At 47.9% G+C, this 16,965-nt stretch overlaps 1 protein-coding gene across 1 annotated transcript in view; it reads left to right on the top strand.

The window, feature by feature from the left end:
• The first annotated feature begins 4,830 nt into the window (after positions 1 to 4,830).
• Positions 4,831 to 16,965, top strand: part of fam20cb (FAM20C golgi associated secretory pathway kinase b) — a 58,041-nt gene continuing 45,906 nt past the window's right edge. The window contains exons 1-3 of the mRNA XM_086140302.1: positions 4,831 to 5,952; positions 6,178 to 6,353; positions 10,715 to 10,793. Of these exons, the coding sequence (XP_085996428.1) occupies positions 5,417 to 5,952; positions 6,178 to 6,353; positions 10,715 to 10,793 (791 nt within the window). The 5' untranslated portion in view covers positions 4,831 to 5,416. The remainder of the gene's footprint in view (positions 5,953 to 6,177; positions 6,354 to 10,714; positions 10,794 to 16,965) is intronic.

Genomic DNA, 16,965 nt, shown 5'->3' with positions numbered 1-16,965 from the left:
TGCCGGAATCGGAGCTGCAAGGCAGGAAGTCTCGAGGACGACCGAAGAGAAGATTTAAGGACGTCGTGAGAGAGGATATGAAGGTTGTTGGTGTGAGAGAGGAGGATACAGAGAATAAGGTTAGATGGAGAAAGTTGATTCGTTGTGACGACCCCTGAAGGGAAAAGCCGAAAGGAAAAGAAGAAGAAGATAAACATACAACCATTCACCATTCATTTATGTGTCATCTAGATGAGGGATCCCCAGCCCTTGGTCCCCAGACCAGCACCGGTTCGCTGATCATTTTGTACCGGTCTGCAAACAAAATCTTTCTCAGTACAAATTAGATGACTGGTACTGTTATTTGGCTGCTTTTTACATCCAATATAGTATTTTATTCTTTGTCTCTCGGGTTAATTCAAATAACATCCGCACTTCAACACCGGTCTGTCTGTTTATTTGTCCGCTGCTGTTTTCTATTTCTATGTTTTAATGTCACCACTTCATATTGTAGATAATAACCCCATTGTAAAAGAAAAAGTAGAATTGCTGCGCCGAGCGATGTTTTTAATTCGTAAAAGAAAATAAGCTGTAAAGGCATTAACACTTGTGTTTCTGATTTCCTGTCCCTAAACACCCTTTGAAATGATTTGGAATTGATGGAAAATTCCAGAGTAGCGGCAACGAGGCCAACGTTAGCCAATACGTGGCATCGACTGGCGATCGGACCGGGTTGAACCCGGCTGCTTGTCCGACGACAGCTGTCAATCATCTCCTAGATCATTTGGTACAAAGTTTTTTCACTTGACCTTCTGGATCTTATTTTGAAAAACGACAGTTTCCGCCTTCGCCTTACTGCCGCATTAAACTCCGTCGCGCTATTTCACACATCGGCTACCACAAGCTAACCCTTGAAAAAAAAAAATGAGCCAGAAACCAAAGAGCTTTTTCGGGAGGAAACGAGTAAACGATGAGACTGGCAGAAGCGACGAAGACTGCCGGCAAAAAGAAAGCTACATTTAAAAGAAATAATCAAGATTCCTACCAAAGTTCATCGCAGCTGATGATACACAAACCGCGCCTGCTATGCATTATTTGCACAATAATATAGTGCAACATTATTGTAATTGCATAATTACATAATAACAGATTAAATACTGCAAATATACACAGTATTCCACAGGACTGGAATTTCTGTACGACTGAGCGCACCACATAAGCTGCACGTGTACCCCCAAATTGCCACTCAGGGACAAATAAAGGTTTTCTTGATTCTGATATAAAGCCATAAAACCATTTACCTGCCCTTTATATGTCATGTAGGGACCTACAGTACGACCTTCATTCTCTCATTCAGAAACCTACCGTACAACCGTTAATTCTCTCATGCGGGTCATATAGAGACATACAGCCGTACACTTTTATTCAGGTCTCGCTAATTTAGGGTCTCTAAATACCCTCCTGTGTGTTTTTGAAGACAAAAACCTTGCAGAGACGGGGAGAACCTGGAGACAGAAAGGTCGGAATCCAACCGGGGATCATCTTGCTATGAGTGGGAAGCACTGAACACTGCGCCACTGAGCCGCCCACTCACAATATATACATATTTATAGAGAAACAATAGAGACAGTGAGCAGAAGTGTTTTATGGTTTTTCGTATTAGTGGGCAAAAAAAATAAAAGTCTTCATTTTGCCTCAAATCAGCAGGAGTTGACAGACTTTGTACAGTAACACCTGATCTGGGAGCGCAGATAGGAACACGGATAGCGCTACAGTATCTGGCTATCCTTTCTCCATCTCCCAGGGAGGCACTGTGAAGTGTGGAGGACATAAATCTTGTGTATTTATGTGCCTGCGTGGTATCGCGCTATCTGTTAGGATGGCCTTCTACTGATCTTGTCTGCGCGAGGTGCTTTTTAATAGTGTTGCCACACGGAATATCGGGCAATGTTTCTCAATCAGGCATTTGTGTCACAGATTGTGATCAGGAAGTCAAAAAAAAAAAAGGCAGACAAAGGGTGAATTCTGCAGGCAAAAGGTGAAATTTGACACTAGGATTGCAAAACGTGCACGCTTTTGTCTTGTGAGGTGCTTTGTCATAGTAGTTCAGTTTGCTGTTCTTCCCCTTAATAGAATGAGAATTTCAATACAGTGGGGCTGCGGGCAGTCATCTCTCAACATTCCGCTTTTATTACCGGCTCTGAGTCGGTAATGTTGTGCGACAGCATTCGAAATTAGAATTTTAAAATAAAAAGGCATTGACGTCACCGCGCGGCGAATCAAGCGGTCGTCTTGATCCCTCCTGAAAGACCCGGCAGCGATTGCACAAGACAGGGCCTTGTGAGGAACCACTGACCCATTGACTGCTGTGATCCATGTCTGACTGACATCAATACACATTCATCTCTGATTGTTTCACCCCGGGCTACTACGCCACGGGCTACGGTGGCTGGCGTGAGATCCAGACAGGCAGCGAGCATCACTTTGTCCTCCGCTCAGCTGACATCGAACCCCGGAGGAGGCAATTTGATAGACCCTTTGCTTTGCTGGAAATTAGTCAAGATCTAAACGCCGCTGTCAACTCCGGCTTGTGCACGTAAAGTTTTGCTCGCGGGGTCATTTTGAGGTGAGGGTGGGGAATATTTTCATTGTTGGAAAATACTTTTTTTAATTTTTTTTTTTATTTTTGTCACTATCTAATTCAGTAGGTTGTTGTTGGGAAAACATTACCGCTTTTGTTTTTAATACATCTCTGATCCGCTACTTTTCACTGTCCGCCACTTACAAACAATCTTTGTTTTTGTTTGTTGTTTTGCTTTTTGGGTCATCCCGTTCCTCGTGAACACAATATCCCAGGGCCACCTGGAGGGAGGGGACTCTCCGGGTCAAGAGTCAAGGTCATCTATCCATCTGCACGCATGTTTGAGATACAGTATGTATGCACATATGAAAATTTGAATTTATGAATGTACTGTATGCATGGAATTATGAACATATACATTTGTGCATGTACTGTTGGTATGAATGCATGTTTGTTTGTATGCATGAATGTATGAATATATCAATGTATGAAATGTATGTGTCCATGCATGGAATTATGAATATATGAATTCATGTGGTACTGTTTGTATCTATGTATGAATTTGTCTGCATATGAACATAGTGTATGTAGGTTTTTGATAATCAATATATGAATGAAGTATGAAAACATGCATGTATTAATTATTGTATATCTATAAATATACTCTATGTATGTAGGAATGTTTGAAATGATGAAAATATGAATTTATGTACGTACTGTGCATGTATGCAAGTAAGAATATATGACTCTATGTATGTATGTATGAATTTGTGCATGTACTGTTTGCATGTATGGTTGCATGTATGAATATATGAATGCACTGTATGTATGCATGCATGAATTCATGAATATTTGAATTTATGTATATACTGTTTGTATGCATGCATCTTTGTATATGGGTAATTATGAATATACTTAAGTATGTACTGTATATATGCATACATGCACACATGCATGTATGAATACATGAATGTACTACGTACATGTGTATCTGTATGTCTGTACATATGACTGTATGTATGTATGTATGTTTACATCTAATCTCACATCTGTTTACACGTTGCCTTAGGTAATCTCAAAACTCACGCCATATATTTGCAGCATGTGTAGAACCGGTTTCAGTCAGGATTGGTCTTCGCATCCAAAACGGGACTCGAGTGGAGCCGGCGAGCGCGGGTCTCCACGCACACACACACGCACGCACGCGCAAACACTCACTCGACTCTGAGCTTCAGATTATCCGTGATCTACGCTGCTGTTTTGCCTTATATCAGCTTCATTAAGATTCACAACTAATGATTTGTTCCACTGAGTAAATCCCCCACAGAGCCAGTCTTAAGCCACTTCTCCTCTCTATAACTCCATTCTTTCAGCTGCTGATTTAGCCTTCGACGGCAGCCTCTCTCCTCTCCGGTCTCTTTTAATTACAAACCAATCTACAGAGGTAATCACAGACCCTATGAACACTTACTCATCCGTAGACGCCATACAGTGATACGCTTGCGGTTTATTACCTCGTCTACGTTGCCTATTTACAGCTGCCACGGCGAGCCTGGACGCGGATGTAAACCGGCGCCGATCGGCCATAATAAAGAAGAAACGTAAAGCGCTAACTGGACATTGTTGCGTTCGGCTTCCTTCGGGACGGTTTCACGCGCGGGTTCAAACCTCCGGGAAAGCGGCGACCGGGCCTATTTCGCAAAAGGCCTCTTCGGGGGAGGCGGCGATCGGGGGTGGGGGGGGGGGGCCCTCGGAGAAAGACAAATAGAAAAAAAAAGGAGAAATGTGCTTTTTGTGGCTTTCGTTTCACGCCGCCCTTTAAACATTATTGAAGATGTGATTGCCGCTGAGTGGCAGCAGCGCGGGATGGAAGTGGATCCTCAGACTGATGAGCGGTCTAATAGGCCTGCCTAATGTATCATGGATGGATTGACTGGCGTCTCGGAGGAGACATTTCACAGGGATTCCAGCAGATGAATTTCAGGAGGGGGGGAAAAAAAAGGGGGCAGGAGGAGGAGGAGGGTTGCAGACAGAATACTGGAACAGAGGAAAGACGCCCTCTTCTTGCACGGCCTGGATGTGCAGGGAGGATTTATTCCAAGAGGAATACAGATGGGCACTTATGTGCGGCTCTCTCTCTTTTTTTTTTTTTTTTCTCTCTCTCTCTTTCTGCTCCAGCCAATCTGCGCGCAGTGACGCTGCGCAAAGGCTGGATCCAGTCCCCGCGGCTCCGGCGTCGTATTTAACACACCCACCGCGGATCCACGCACGCTACACGGAGCGCATTCTCCCCTCACGGTCCCATCCGCAGCTCCCCGGCGCAATCTCGCGTTATTATATCCCCGCCGGGACTTTCCGTGGGACTTTTTTTTTTTTTCCCCTCCCCGGTGGAGCTTGTGCGCGCCTTCGCCCGACCGATCGTCGGTAAGACCCCCACGGACACGCACATTTCACGGACCCCCGCACCCCCTTTCTCTGTGTCTGTCTGTGTCCGTCCGTCCTCCTCCTCCTCCTCCTCCCGGTCCCCGCCGGGGGAGGATGCGGCTCGCCGGAGCCGACCGCCGGTTCGACCCGCTCGGATCACCTGGCCGCTCCCGGACGGCCCCTCCTCCTCCTCCTCCTCCTCCTCCGCGCCGCCGCTGCCGCTGAATCCCGGAAAGTCCGATGTCGGACCGCGAAGCGTGAACACTGAATCATCTACTCAAGACGGCCAGCGAAGATGGCTCCTACGTGTTTAATGTATATTTTATCAGACTGGCGTCCAGTGTGATCAACATCATCAGCGATGTAGTCAGCCTCTTCATCTGCGTGTTGATCATCTGCAGCAAATACTCACATCTGCTCAAACGGGAGACCATGAAGATGATCCTCCTGCGTAAATTCCGGGTTCTAATCCTCATGGTGTTCCTGGTTGCGTGCTCCATGCACATCATGATAGACTTGCTCCCCAAGCTGGAGCGGCACGGCGGGAACGGCGGGAACGGCGGCGGCGGCGGTAACGGCGGCGGCTGTTCCTGCTCGCACACGCCGAGCGCGGAGCCCCGCGGCTGGGGGAAGCAAGGCTGGCCCAACAAGCACACCCTGCGGATCCTGCAGGACTTCAGCAACGAGCCGAGCTCCAACGTCTCCTCCCACTCCCTGGAGAAGATCCCGGCGGCGGGCGACAAGGCGCAGGCGTTCGGCAGGCCGGAGCGCCCCGGCGGGGACCGGAAGAGACCGCTCATCCGGGACGCCGCCGTGACCGGAAACGCACCGGTCAGGGGTTCAAGGTTGTCGGCCCTCTACGAGCATCCCTTGTACAGGAGATCCCCGCCTCCTCTGACAGACGAGGACACGCTGTTCAACGTCAACACGGACATCCGATTTGACCCCAAAGCTGCAGAGCAGGAATGGTAAAGTCATTTTTCTCTTGCTCCCAGAGTCAGCCGCTGAAAGGCCAGATGTATGTTTTCCATGCCCAGACCAGGGGGATGCATGTTTGTCGCCTGTGTGTTTCTTCTCCACGGGTGCGCGGCACCTGTCGCCCTGAGTGTGGGGGCGGAAAGAGAAAGAGAAAAAAAAAAAAAAAAAAAAAAAAATCCCCCCTCCCTCCCTTAACCTCCTCCTCTCCCGCCCAGGAACGGGGACGGGAACATGGACGAGTTCGGCCCCACGGGGGAGCTGACGGCCGACTCCTACCCCAACTGGCTCCGCTTTCACATTGGGATTAACCGATTCGAGCTCTACTCCAGACACAACCCCGTGGTCGACGCTCTCCTGAAGGACCTGGTCACCCAGAGGATCACCAGCGTGGGTGAGTGAGTCACGCCGAGGGGGTTCTGACGCCGTCGGAGGTCCTCCTCGAAAAAGAGGACGTTTCCATTTCGGATGCTTTAAGCGGGTTTTCTCACTCCGGTTTGATTGAGGCGGCTTTAGTTTTGTTCATTCTCTACACTTAGCGACACCATTCAACCTCTCATTCGCGAGTCACAAACATACAACTAGTCATCCTTGATTCCCCCTCTCGTACCCTTTTCACTCTGTCAGTAACGTTTAATATAAAAACGCACATCATCAACCCTCTCTTTCACACGTTCCTATAGAAACAAACAGCCATTCGCTTTCATTCACAAGCCACATATCGACATATCACCGTTCTCTCACTCATTTAAGGATTCACTTTTACTGTCATACCAGCACACATTGCAGTAGGTGGTACACAATTTGTACCCGGGTTCTGGGTACAAAGAAAAATAAATAGAAGAGCAAGAAAGAGAAAAACAAGAGCAAAATGGGATCATGTAAACAAATAAGAGTGACAGTCTACCTGTAGGAGGTACTTTCGTATGATTATTAGTGAAATATCGTACCTTGATTGTTTAAAGTGTCTGCGGTGCCTCATATAAAAACGTGATTCACTTAATATAGAGACACACGAGCATTCACTGTCATTCACATACGGACATACGACCGTTCGCTCGGAGATGAGCAACTGTGTGCAATCATTCGCTCATCATATGGAGACAAACAACCTTTCACTCAGTCATTCGCACGCCATATAGAGACGTGCAACTATTCACTCTTTCATCCAAAATTTGCACACGATCATTCACGAGTCGTAGAGATTCGCACGTCATAAAGAGACGTGTGAAGATTCGTTCTCTCACGACTGTTCGGTCTGTAATTCACGCGTCAAAGAAAGACACGTGGTGACCCCGCGAAGGAAGACCACCTGTCGGAATGCGACCTTCTTGCACGTTCGGCGGGAGGGCTAACCGCCTCCGTTGGATGTCGTAACAATGTCATTATAAATGTGCGTCTGCAACGTACGAAAACCGGTTTTTGAGGTTGCGTCAAAGCTCGACAAGCTTTTTGTGAAAGACGCGTTCGCTTTACGGTACGAGCTGACTTGCAGGGACGCACGGAGATGCAAAGTCGCCTCCGGGGTGCCGTCCACCTGCCGCTCCCGCCTTATAAAAGGATAACACATGAGCGCGAGATTTTGCGATGCAGTTTCACACAAAGCCTGAGAAAACACCTGGTCTCAATGCAAATCCCACGGCTAAATAGAGGTTTGATTTAAATCTAATGCCTATGCTTTTGTTTCACCGACAAGCGCGCGGCGAATGTAGCTTTCCGGGGGATCAGTAAAAGCCTTGACTGCGGGCGAAAGCAGACACCTGACAGAACCAATAATCCATGTTCTGTCCAGGGGCAGTTTACATGGAATCCGGGTTTTTTTTTTTTTCCTTTTTCTATTTGTCTTCCTTTCTGGCTCAGCGCGCTCCCAAAATTCCAGGAGTGCCTGCCGAAGGTCGCTCACGTTGCACTCGCTGCTAAAAGTGATTGCAGAATTCAGGTTTATCCCCCCCGGGGACGCAACTGTATTTGGTCTCTAGCGAAGATTAAATACTTAACAAAAAGAGGGCTTAACGTTTTCTTTTCTTTTTTTTCAACAAAACAAGTCATTCCTGCTCGGTCACCGGAGGAAGAATTATTCCTTATTTTTTTCCGAGCTCGGATTTGTTGTGATTTTCTTCCCCTCCCCGTTTTCTAACTCTCAGCCTGGGTGGATGGAGGAAGTAGTTCTCAGAGTCTCCGGCCATTTAAATACATGGTGACTCAGTAATTACAGACTCTTAACACAGGCCTGGGGCAGAATACCAATAGAAACCTACAACAGGAGGTTATTATCTAAACATATGGACACGAGTCTTGGAGGTAGTTTACCCTTTTATTTCTTCTCAGTAACATTTGAGAGGAGTAACATGAAGGTTCCCCACGTGTGGTTTTTATTATGGAATAAAGTCTGCAATGGTTGTTTCCACTTTCTGTGTAAACAACCGTTCGCACCGATCGCAATTAGATTAGTCTTTAATTAAAATCCCTCCAAACATCTCCAAGACCATGCAGGATTTCCCGCGGCGGCAGGTGAGGTCGGACCTCGCGTCGGTAATTAATTTCGGTCGTCACGTCTCGATCGCCCTCGGGATTCCCGGATTTAGAAATAAACACAAACATCGATTTCGAGCGTTCTTTGGCTAAAGGCCATCGAAACGCGGCTTTCCGATCGGTCGGCGAATTAATGACAAGCGGCCGCTAATCCACTTTATTGTTGTAAAATTCAGTCTCTCCCCATGCGGCTCTTTCCTCAGGACAGACCGGGTCCCAGGAGTACCGCCAGAAAGTATTATGGTGTGCAAAGAGAGAGAAAACCCAAGGGAGAGAAGGATGAATTGTGTCAGTCATCCTCCAGAGAGTATACACAGCGAGGGCAAACAGTGGAGGAGCAGAGAGCGTTGACCGAGCACCGGCTGTCCTTCACCCCCAACCGAACCCCTGCCCCCAACCCCCATTTCACTTTCCTATCAAATAAACAGCTCAACATCAGTCTTTTTGGGCATTCACTCGCGCACACAAACAAACGCAGCTGCATCTAGGAGGAGGAATGGTACATCCCGGTGCGGCAAAGCCTAAGACGAAGCATATTTATCGATTGTTAGCTCATTCTCGCTACATGGCGGCATCCAACGATCAGCCGTTTGGGTTTTAAAGTGAGAAAGGTAAACAAATGATTCATCGGGCCCAATCTGCTGCACAATAGAGTGAACTTGTGCGCTAGTAAAGAGTAGCTTTAATAGCTAAGGGCTAAATGCTACGCCAAGGGCTAACCACAGCTGCATCTCGGGCTACACGGCGGAAGAATGATACATACCGGTGCGGCCCATATTGCAAAGCAGATGACGAACCATATTTATCGATTGTTAGCTTATTCTCGCTATATAGCGGCATCCAACAATCAGTCGTTTGGGTTTTAAAGTGAGAAAGGTTAAACAAATGATTCATCGGGCCCAATCTGCTGCACAATAGAGTGAACTTGTGCGCTAGTAAAGACTACCTTTAATAGCTAAGTGCTAAATGCTACGCCAAAGGCTAACCACAGCTGCATCTCGGGCTAAACGGCGGAGGAATGATACATCCCGGTACGGCACATATTGCAAAGTGGAAGACGAACCATATTTTTCGATTGTTAGCTCATTCTCGCTATATAGCGGCATCCAACGATCAGTCGTTTGGGTTTTTAAAGTGAGAAAGCAAAACAAATGATTCATCAGGCTCAACCTGCTGCACAATAGAGTAAACTTGTGCACTAGTAAAGAGTAGTTTGAATAGCTAAGGGCTAAATGCTACGCCAAGGGCTAACCACAGCTGCATCTCGGGCTAAACAGCGGACGAATGATACATCCCGGTACGGCACATATTGCAAAGCGGAAGACGAACCATATTTTTCGATTGTTAGCTCACTCTCGCTACATAGCGGCATCCAACGATCAGCCACACTATTATGCAATCTGCTGCACAATAGCGTAAAATTGTGCGTGTTAGTAAAGAGTAGCTTTGATAGCTAAGGGCTAAATGCTACGCCAAGGGCTAACCGCTACGCCACCGTGCCGCGCAGTTTAATAACATCTGACCCCTTGTTATGGGCTATAATCGCCACAGACAGGATTCGGGCCTGGCTTGAACACACCAAGACACCCGCTGTAATGGTTCTGCTTCCCCCCCTCCCGAAGAGAATGTCAGCTACAGTGAGATTAATGATGCATTTGCTGACATTTCAGAAAAGCGACTGAGCCAAATCACTAAACCCATTGTTCTGAAAGATCAAACATTCATTGTCTGGACCTTTTATGTGATGAACAGATACTCATTACAACCATTTTTAATGCCATTGATTGTTTTTCACATTAATAATGTAAAGGGTCCTGACTGGTGATTAGAGTCATAAAAAAATATCTCCTCAGCCAGAGGGGTTTGATGATTATTACATATTTTTTAATCGTAGCTTCTGACATTTTGCTTTAGTCGGTCTTTCTCTAATTGGTCGAAGATTTTGTTCGAGTGGCTCTTTCCCTGCCAATGTTTCAAAAACACTGGCGAGAACGGGTATATTTTTTCCGACAAAGGGAACCAAGAACTAATCTGTCAGCACTGTGAAAATATTCACTTCTGTGAGAAGCCCAAAACAAAGAAGAAATGGTCTTCGGTATTAGACAAAACAAGTGGTTATAGTCATTTCCCGCGGACGCAAACCTGAGGGACGGCATTACACAAGCTCGTGTCACGCCTCCGTCCATTCCTTAATGTCATTGTTGTCTTTTGCGCTCCTGACAGCGATGAAGTCTGGGGGCACGCAGCTGAAGCTCATCATGACCTTCCAGAACTACGGCCAGGCTCTCTTCAAACCCATGAAGTAAGTACAAAGTGCTCCCCTCTTCCTTTATTGCTTCGGGTCGCGGCGTCCTTAAGTCTCTCCCGCTCTGTAAGGCGCATTGCAACATCATAGCTCCGCCTTCCTTATGAAAAAGCAATCTCTCATGCAAGAACTTTAGTGCCGTTTCAGCATTAAGCGCCGACTCTGCAGCCTTCTACTTAACCCGGCTCTCCGTTCGCATCCCGCCGCCTACTTATTCAGCTCACAAAGCCAATCTCATTTCCTCATTCTCCTTTCGGGGCTATATCAAATTGCTTTCATTTCTGCTCAACCGTCGCATCCGATTGAAGGCCGACATGGTTTTGCTGTGTCAGAGCCCGAATGTTGCGTTGGCGTTTCACCTTGGCGGGCGACCTCTCATCACCCGCTGGCCTCGGAGCGTCCCAGGGCAAAGCCGGTTTAGTCATTTTTATTAATGGTTGCTCTTAATTGTGTTTTGATTTGTGTTTGCACACATACACGAGAGAATTCAGCCACCTCTTGCGTCGGTGCTGTTTCTATGCTTGACGCTTGTAGCTGTGCGAGTTCAAAAGCTCAAGGTAGGACAACATTGGGCTGTTCTCCCCATGAGACCGCTTGCAAGTTCCCCTGAATAGGGTTGGGATGTTGTTCAGAGCTGCTCCCTCGCTATGTTTGCCACAAAAGCACATAAGAGAGGCTCCTAGTGAACGCTGGACTTTTGTTCAATTTGGATCCAAACACAGAGCCTTTCGCAGATCATAAAGAATCGACCGATGACGGGACAGAAGCTTCTCCCAACATTTGGATATTCATGAAAGTGACCCTTCTTTACCGACACCCATCTGCACACCTTTTGGTTTCAGGCTACTTCAATGGTAGAACTCAAGCTAAGACCTAATTTTCTTGAAACTCAATAGTTAGTGCTTCTTGTATTTTGCATGTACTCAAGTAGCCTACAGGATTATTTATATTAATTTATCACCTAGTGTTATTTTTGTTAGCCCAACAGTTCATTGTTCATCACCCAATGCATGTTTGTGTGAACACACACCGACAAAAGACATCGAACCTGCCAACAACGGTCGTGTCAGCATGCGGCCGTAGCGCCACAATGGCCGTGGGCTCTCGTGTGGAAAGACGTGGGCCGCTCAAAACGCATCGCTTCACACCTGCCTTCACAATGCAATCTTTGTCTCCGGTGTCTGGCGATCAGATCTCGCTTCTCCGCTCTGTTCCTGGAAAGATGCTTTACTCATGCCTGCGGTTCACAAACGTATTGTATCTAGCTTTAACCAACGCGCGCCTCACCTGCTGTTGGGTGACGGGAGGGAGTAAAAACCAACCAGGTCTCCATATGCTGAGATTTTTGACACATTTTTGCATCCGCTTTTACAATTAGCTCAGGTTTTGAAATGCTAAGGCGCTACCGGTGTGCAAAGACAGAGTGCTCTGCCCTTGAGTCAAGGACGCATTCAAGGTGCAGCTGCTAGAGGCGCTTCCTTGTCAGGTCAGCGCATTTTGGGTTTCGCCAGTGCATCACCTGTGGTGATGCTTCTAAAAATACAGCTGTGGGCGGGACCACGGAGCAGCGGTTAGCACTTTCGTCCCACATCGAGTAGGTCGCCGGTGCGATTCCAGGAAGGCGGGGGTCTTTCTTGTGTCGTAGGAGTCTACATGTCTGCGTGGGTTTGCTCCCATGTTCCAAAAACAAGCCGTAGGTCCATTGGAGACCCCAAATTTAACAAACATGAGGGAAAGAATGCTTGAAATCTCCTTGTCGTGGCAATTGGACTTGCGTTTCTTCACTTGAAGACGTTTCGCCCCGTTATAGCCCTCACCCCTAACACATAAATGAGCGGGCGAATGGTTGCACGTCCCCATATAGGTTCTTCTTCTTCTTCTAGAGGCTTCTTCAGTCCATCTAAACTGAAGAAGCCTCTTGGGTGAGCGGTGAAACGTCTTCAAGTGAAGAAACTCAACTCCAGTTTCCACGACAAGAAGATTTGGACAAGAATTCACCCTGACCCGGACGACTGAGAACGAGGGAAAGAATGGTGGTATGTCTCGGTGTGTGTGTTCCTGTGATCGCCCGGCGACTGCTCCAGGGTGAACGATGCACCTCGCCAGATGACAACGGGGATTTGATTCATTCTGATCAAATCCCGTCCAGACCCAACTCCGTCAGTGCTGCAATGATCCGCTATGATTGGACGAGTCAACTCCTGGGTTTGACTTCCGTCAACTGTAATAAACCTCGGCTTAACCGAGGGAAGAGGCCACCCCACTGGTAGATACTGAGAAAAGTTTGATTAATTCACTTTTCCTTTATCCACGGTGTCATATTGAGATGATAAGGCATCCCAAGAGAAGTGCTGTTCGCCGCTAATCCCGGCTCAACTGGTGGATTTAAATGTCACCCGTCCTTTGTTATGGTGATTGTAATTTAATTGTGGGTTAATGGTGTTCTACACAAGCCGGTGTTTGGCCCCGCATGTCAGCATGGAGAGTGGGGTTAAGCCTGCGGATGATAGGTGGCGAGGTTTTTTTTTTTTTGTCCGTGGGAGGAAAAGCGAGTGTTGTAATTACCGCTTCAATCGCGCCACACAAAGTCGGGCCAGACACAACAAGCCTGAAATCATCCTGACAGGCCGGGGACGGGAAACGACGGGGCGGGTGGAGGTGAGGAGTCTGAGAGGTCAGAGGTCAAGTGACTGCGAGAGGACAGGTGGTGGTCTCCATGGAGAGGCCGATTCGAACCCTGACGAAAATGACACTTCGGGGGGGGGGGGGGGGGGGGGGGGGGGACGCGAATCCGTTGCTTGACGGTAGCGGTTGCCGTGGCGATGTTAGATAATCCTGAAGGCAAGATGAGGGAGGCAAAACACCCCCCCCACTTCCCCGCCTCAATGCACTTGACTTTAACAAAATAGGGCAACCAGCGCCGGCGTGTGTGTGTGTGTGTGTGCTCATTTGGACTGCAATCGAGGTCTTGACAGATTTGCACAATCATTTCCGCTATATACATCTGCGATAACACATGAACGCCAGCCAACATTAGCGCGCGCACACACACACACATATCCTCTTAACACCCGACATCATCTCCTCGTTTTGCCGTTTCGCGAATCTGCTGGTGTGTTTCCACATGGTGTATCAAAGAGACAGAGGCTGGGAGATCAAAGAGTCCCCTGGCCGCCGCTCTTCTGCTCGGCTCCGCGCAACCATAATGCAAATGTGTGCCAGGCAATCAGGCAGGGAGGCGGGAAGGCGGGCAGGCATGCGTGCACGCCGCGTCTGCTTGACGATCGACCCTCCAACCATCCATATCAGTGGAAAAGCGCTCTCTCGCCGCCCGGGCTCTGTCTGTTTATCACTCCCACCATCTCTTTCTTTCTCTTCTTTAGCATTCTCCGTCACCCCCGTCCGTCCGTCCGTCTCTGGAACTCTCCGTTCTCTTCGTTGTTTTGTTTTTTTTCTTCTCTCACTCGCGCATTTTTAACCGACTGGTAAAGATGCTTAAATCCACAACGAGACTGGCCGTATCGATCCTTTCTCTCTGTTCTTCTTCGTATTGATATTTTTCAGGCTGTGATTAGGGTTTTCTGTTGCCCGGCGCCCGCCTGTTTTTCCCGGCAGTTTCCTCGACGTGATTTGTTGTGCGTAAGCCCGTGTTCAGTGATATAGGAGTTGGACTCAGTCACCTGACCTCTGTCTGCGGCCCGGGGTTTCCAGACGAAGCATTACATACTAATTAAATCTTGACACAGAGCTTGTTTTGCAAAGATTTAGCAAAGACTCGGAGGGATCGGCCAGGCCCGACGGGATGGCACTAAGGACCCCGCCTGTGACAGGCGGCGAAAAACAACCTAGCTGTGTCCCCCGGTCTCCGGTTCAAATCCAGCAGGGGGGCTTTTTTGTGTTGAATTTCCATGTTTTGCACGTGTCTGGGACATGCGAAATTTGCTCCCGTGAAAAAAGTGAATGTCTCTAGGGTGAGCCTTGCCTCTGCAGCCCCCGCCACGACCCCGAGTGCGGGATAACCCTCATAGATAATACACGAATCAATGCAGCAGCTGTTTTTTTTTTTTCCCGGCGAAACCCAAATGTTGAAGCACCTTTGCATTTTATTAGTGACATTTCTATCTTCGGGATGGACGTCCGTGCGCGTTTCGCTCACTGAACTGAAAAACCTCCCGCCTGTGCTCTTGTCAGCTATCTGAGCAGGAAGCGTCTGCAGGTTGGAGCCCACTTTGTAGCACTGCGGAGAAAATTGCAGTTTGAAAAGGTGCGGTTTCGATGATAGCGGCGCCATGGGAACAAAAACATTGTATAGCTTCAAAAAGCTTCACTTCAAGTTCAAACACCTAATGCCAACTCGGGGAGTGTGCCACTTGCTGTCAGAAATGTTCATGTGCCATTAAGTGCAATAAAGTGGTATAAATGTCAGTGTGTAGGGGACCATTAGAGACTCCCGTGACAAGTGCAGAAATAGAACAGGGTCGTACGGCGGGTTTCAGTCGGCGGATCGCTTTGACCGTCTCCGTTTTGAAATCCTCCGTTTAGAAGACGGCTAAAACAAGAAGAATAAAAAGGAATCCTTTGTGTCGCCGTGACTCCGCGCCGACGCTAACCAGGGAGAGCAACTGCAATATTTACAGTGAAATTAGTCCCGGAGCACATAAAGCCCATTAGATGATGAGCGCCGATGATCGACAAAAGGGAGGCGGGGGGGGAATGATTGATATAATGACGGTCTTCCGCTCCGACTTGCTTCCACTTAATTGTATCGCTTGTCAATCAGCCGGCTTGCTCAGTCACACACCAATCAATTCGAGTATTCCCGCGAGAGATGGCCGCTCTTTCCGCCTGCCTCTTCCCACCGAGAGATCTATATCTGCGTTGATTCAGTCCGTGAGTAATTTTTGATTGACACATGGGGGGGGGGGGGCGACATAATGTCACCTTGTTTGCGTCGATACCATATCGACGGGCGCACAAATAACAGCCGTGGTGCAGATGTCTGTGTTAAATGTGAAATATTAGCAGCGGCCATGTATCACCGAACCACATCAGCTGTGGGAGGTGAAAGAATAGGCTTTGTCTGAAGCCGGGGAGGGCATGTCTAGACAATAACCCTTATTATCCTCTCACGAAGCCGCGCCAAGTCGGCTGAACATTAAGGGGCTGATCGGACTTGCCCCTGTTACTTCCCCGCCGAGTGACTTTGCTCTCTCGGTCCATTATTTTTTATTTTTTTTCTTTCTTTTCCCTCGCAGACGCGCTCGGGTTGTTTGCTTGCACGCGCGCTTGTTTGCCGTGTGACGGCGTGTTCCCGAGGTCTCTCCCGTGCTCGCCGCTCGCTCGGACTTTGAGTCAGGAAACGGAGGGGACGAAACGCCTCGGGATGAGTCGCTCGGGAGGGCGGGCGGGCGGAGAGGGTGACACGAAACGCTCTTTTGAAATATACAGCTCCAGATAACCGTGACCAAAGCATTTATGCGCCATCACAAGAATAACCGAATATATAAAATACATAACATAATAAGAATAGAAAAGCTGGCGGCGTACGGTGAAATCTATAGTGAAAGTATTTGCATGTATTACATGCTTTTTAATCTGAAGTTTACATCTGATAAAAAAAAAAAAAAAAAAAAAAATCAGTTTTATTCATCCACAAACAGCAAATGCAGACATCTCGCCATGCGAAAAAGCGGCGGGGGGGCACAACAGCTGCAGCGGGCCAATTTCCAACGGCAAATTGTGTGGACTTCATCCGGTAATCCCGGGCATCTCAGCGCGGAAATACGAGTGTTACCGGACGAGAAAATGCGGTAGGATGCATGGCGCGCCATATTTTCAGCAAAGCACGCTAGGATCGTGAATAATAGCAGAATATTATACCCCCCCGCCCCTGCAAATGCACTCACTGACCTCGGGATATGACTCCCTTCCTGGCCATTTTCTATTCTGTCATTGGTCTTGTTGCTAGATAAAACAGTTGAATAATTAATCTATAATTACAGCCACCGCGAGTCGTGTGATTTAGCAGCACTTAAAGCCGCGCTCCGCTCACTGCTTAATGTTTGGACCGCTTCCCCCTTATGTTATAAGTGTTTCGTAAGGCTGCCGTTCTACGCTTTGGAGTTTGCAGCGAAGCAGAATATTAAATGTTAATGGCAATATGGCTCGA

This window comes from Fistularia commersonii, chromosome 33, assembly GCF_037954325.1.
Source record: "Fistularia commersonii isolate RoL2024-O1a breed Wild chromosome 33, RoL_Fcom_v1.0, whole genome shotgun sequence".
NCBI classification, from domain to species: Eukaryota; Metazoa; Chordata; class Actinopteri; order Syngnathiformes; family Fistulariidae; genus Fistularia; species Fistularia commersonii.
This window is presented reverse-complemented; position numbering and strand designations above follow the sequence as displayed.